The sequence below is a fragment of the Setaria viridis genome, chromosome 9 (genome assembly GCF_005286985.2).
Source record: "Setaria viridis chromosome 9, Setaria_viridis_v4.0, whole genome shotgun sequence".
Taxonomy (NCBI): Eukaryota; Viridiplantae; Streptophyta; class Magnoliopsida; order Poales; family Poaceae; genus Setaria; species Setaria viridis.
In genome coordinates, this window is record NC_048271.2 from 46561312 (window position 1) to 46565503 (window position 4192).

General features: G+C 57.3%; 1 protein-coding gene across 1 annotated transcript; it reads right to left on the minus strand.

Moving 5' to 3' along the window:
* Window positions 1-1299: 1299 nt before the first annotated feature.
* On the minus strand, window positions 1300-2650 carry LOC117836758 (sex determination protein tasselseed-2). The gene is made up of 2 exons (XM_034716246.2): window positions 2396-2650; window positions 1300-2253 (listed from the first exon to the last, which is right to left on the minus strand). Exons 1-2 carry the CDS (start codon window positions 2548-2550, stop codon window positions 1413-1415), a joined length of 996 nt encoding a protein of 331 aa, XP_034572137.1. The 5' UTR covers window positions 2551-2650; the 3' UTR covers window positions 1300-1412.
* Window positions 2651-4192: the final 1542 nt, after the last annotated feature.

Sequence of the window (4192 nt, forward strand, 5' to 3'; positions counted from 1 at the left end):
GAGTACCGGAAGACCCATGCAATTTGCTCCCTCCGATGCGAGTCTACAGCACATCTTTGCTTGTATCCTACTGCTGACCGCTCCGTTGTTTAGTGGCGAAGCAGAGAGCAAACGGGACGGCGACGACATGCCGAGCACATGCGTCCGCCATGCTCGGAGCCCTGTTGCCGCGGGCCGGGGCAGCGCTCAACGAAACCTGCGCGCGGCACGGCTGGTGTGCGTGTGCGTGTGACGCCGTGGCGGTGTGAGACCAGAGAGCTAAGGCAGGAGCCTTGCACAGCGGCTGCGGCTGGTGGCTGCCAATACCAAATGCTCTTCGAACCCGTCTCGTGTTCTACTCCCTTGTTGTTGCGTTAGAATTTTGATCTACTAGTGTCTATCGACGGGACGACCCTCGTCTGTGGAAAGGAGAAATTTGTTACAGAAGCAAGCACTACCAGTTCTTGCTTGAATGTGCTGGGTCTGCAGCTGCAGGTAGGGTGGCTGCAACGTCGGTCGCAGAGGGGACTTTGGGCTCTGCGCATATCTGAACTGAAAATTTTAGTGGGAGCAGTTCGCTTCCTGGATCATGACAGATGCAGTGAGTGACCACATCGCGTCGCGCATTGATGTCCCGACACGATCGCGGATCTACAGAAGCCCACCGTTCGTTTTGTCCAAAAAAAAGTCTTCTTTTCTTTAAGCTACAAAGGTTTTCCTTTTTCTCCTTGCTTTTTCAGTTCTGTAACTGCGACTGGAATCTTAAACACAAGTTTTTCTTTTTTGTTTCATGCTCGTCATGTACTCATAGTACTTCAGAAACCAAGTCGCCGATTCCACACGCATTTGGGTCGATTGTACAGAATGATGAACTTATTTTCGACTTTCATGGATTGTTCATACGCACTACTCACTTGCGATATCCGAGCATACAATTAGTGTGCTGGTATTTTCATGCCTACTGAACAGATAGCACAAGCCACAACAATGTAGGCGACACTTCAGCGCAAACACTCGCAACTGGACCATAAACCTGAGCTCCAATCCAGAGTCCCGGGGCTTCAACTTTTCTCTGAGTACTACTGTCCAATCCTTTATATGCTCTTGTTCCCCAATTTTTGTGGTCTTTTCCACGTACATTGTCAGCTACTGCTCATGAATATTTCTACTGGTTTGGTGCCAGACAGCGACTGACTATTCAATCATCCAACTGGCTCCCCATTCACATGGCAGGACCACCGGGAGAAACAAATTCAATGACCAGAGCAAAACGAAAATGCAAATGCAATGCTCAGATGTTCAAGCCCCGACACCTGTTGATGAATCAATCAACCAAACGAAATCACTTCGAGTTCAACTGACCGGCCCCTAAATTAACATCTTTTTTCTCACCCCCTAAGAACTGATTAGCGTTGCAATGGAATGAATCGCGTTCACAACCCGATGAGATTTCTCGAGGTGGTGACGCCGCCGTCCACGACGAGGTTGTGGCCGGAGATGTATCTGGACTCGTCGCTGGCCAGGAAGAGCACCGCCTCGGCGATGTCCCTGGGTCTGAGCGTGGGGCCCTTGAGCGTGGCGAATCCCCTGACGACCTCCTCCATCTTCTCCACCTCCTCGTCGCTGGGGACGGTGATGTCGAGATCGAGGTCGGCGTCGCCGGCGTCGTCGTGGCCCTGGCGCCAGGCGTTGATGAGCATCGGCGTGGCGACGCCGAAGGGGGAGACGCAGTTGACGCGGATGCCGTGCGCGCCGAGCTCGCAGGACGCGTTCTTGGTGAGGCCCACGATGGCGTGCTTGGAGGCGGTGTAGGCGTGGGGCCCCAGGCCGCCGAGCACGCCGGCGACGCTGGCGACGGAGACGATGCTCCCGGCGCGGCGGGGCGCCATGGCGAGCGCCGCGTGCTTCATCCCAAGTGCGGCGCCCAGCGCGTTGACGCGGAGCACGCGGTCGAACTCGCCCGCGTCGAAGGACAGGATGCTCTTGGCGGCGCGCGTCTGGCGGCCCAGGACACCGGCGTTGTTGCAGTAGACGTCGAGGCGGCCGCCGTGCCGCGACTGCGCCCAGTCGACGGCGCGCTTGACGTCCTCCTCCACGGACACGTCGCAGCGCACGAAGCTGACCTGCGGGCCCAGCGCCGACGCCAGCGCCTCCCCGGCGGCGTCGTCGATGTCCGCGATCACCACCCGGGCGCCGTGCTTGACGAACAGCCTCACGATGGCCTCGCCGATCCCCCGCGCGCCGCCGGTCACAATGGCCACCTTCCCGTCCAGCCTGCACGACAAAACAAAAACAGGTCGCCGGCATTAGCCTCAAGAACTCCAACAAACCGGGGGGAGAAAAACTGAAAAAGGACGCGGCGACTACTAGCCAAACAAGGCGAGACACCATGGGGGACAGGAGGCAGTAGCAGTACCTCTTGGGCATGGGGGTGGGGGCGACGGCGGCGCCATTGCCGTCCCAGGCGTGGTGCGAGGGCGACATGGCCGGCTGGTGCGCGTGCGCCATCTCGGGGCGGAGGTCCAGGGTCGGCATGGCCGCCGCCGCGTACGAGGCGAGGCTGGCTTGCATGTATCTCTCGGCCGCTGCAGCTCAGGCGGGGACACAGGAAGCGTGTGCGTGTGCGTTGCGCGCTCCTCTGCTGCTGCGGCCTGTGGAATGCCTCGGCGGGCCGGGGCCCCTACTTATAGCGCCGGGCACGAGCGGGCACGGGCGCACACTCTCTTCCGTGCGCCCGTCGCGGCGGCACTGCACATTCGTGGAACGCGAGACGGAGACTGACCTGACCAGGCAGGGACCGAGCGAGCAGGCGAGCGAGCGGCGCCCGTTGCCGTGAACCAACCCGTTCCGCAAGCATATGTCTCCGTGGACCGCGAGATGGGGACAGCCACGGCCGGGCAGGCAGACCAGACGCACCGAGAGGGCCAGGCCTCAGCGAGCCACGGGAGTTCGGTTCCGTGACGTCGCGAGCGGCCGGCTGGATGCTGCTGGCGGCTGCGCGTCACATGGTTGGGCGCCGGGGGGGCGGGGCGGGGCGCGGCTCTGGTTGACCGCGCCGCGCGTGTGGGGGCGCCGGAGCCAGGTCGGGTTCGGCGCGGGGACGGGACGGGACCGGGAGGAGGGGGCAGAGCTGCCTGGTCCCGAGCCAGTACAGGTGGATCTGCACCGAGGGGGCTGTTTGGATAGCAGGGGTTAAAGTTTAGTCCCGTCACATCGGATGTTCGGATGATAATTAGGAGGATTAAACATGAACTAATAATAAAACTAATAGTAGAACCCCTAGGCTAAATCGCGAGACGAATCTATTAAGTCTAATTAATTATTCATTAGGGAATGGTTACTGTAGCACTACATTGTCAAATCATGGACTAATTAGGCTTAATAGATTCGTCTCGTGATTTAGCCTAGAGGTTGGTTTTATAATTAGTCTATGTTTAATACTCCTAATTAGTGTCCAAATATCTGTGACAAGGGCTAAAGTTTAGCCTATGCCTCAGCCCCTGAAACTCCACGGAAGTTCAGTGCCGCGTGGAGTCCTCTCCTCGCTTACCTCACGCGTGACCAACTCGGATTGAACTTGAACACAGCGTGGACGTGGAAGCTTGAGGCAGACGTGTTGATCAGCCACATAACAACTTCTCTGACAAAAAGGAAATGGAGCAGTGGACGAACCGATCGGTCAACAGCACTTACTTTTTCGAACCGGGCAGCTGGCGAGGCCGGGCAAATGGATAGTAGCATGGTGGCCGTTCATACGAGGTCTCGAGTTTCTTCCCTCAAAGTTCGACAGGTTGACATTATTGCAGTGTGCTTCAGCTGGGTAGGTGCCGACAGGGAAGGTGTTGGTTCAACGATGCCGATTGTGTGAGAACTCTTCTCGCGTACGTGGGGGATTTGGTCTCCACTCTCCAGAGTCCAGAGTCCGGTCGAGCCAAGCTGTTTCACCTTTGATCTTTTCTGATTAGATTAACACCGGACTCGGGAATGGTTCTCTCGATGGAATTTATAAGCGGGGTACGTGACTTGTTACGCAAAGGCGCTTCGTGGGGGAGTTCCAGCTTCCCAAGCCAAGTGATCGGACTTGGACGTACCACGTACAAATTGATTTTCTATTTGTACCATTTGATCCATTGTCTTCGCTGCTCATGAGTCATGACTAGGGATTACGCATTCGAGTTTGGCCACAGACGCTTTCGTCATGCGAAATTCTCCC

Excerpts from the sequence above, each read along its gene's own strand:
- LOC117836758 (XM_034716246.2), bottom strand. The coding sequence starts at position 2,550 with ATGCAAGCCAGCCTCGCCTCGTACGCGGCGGCGGCCATGCCGACCCTG. Across the intron at positions 2,254-2,395 it reads CCCACCCCCATGCCCAAGAG|GCTGGACGGGAAGGTGGCCA; the intron begins GTACTGCTACTG and ends TTTGTCGTGCAG.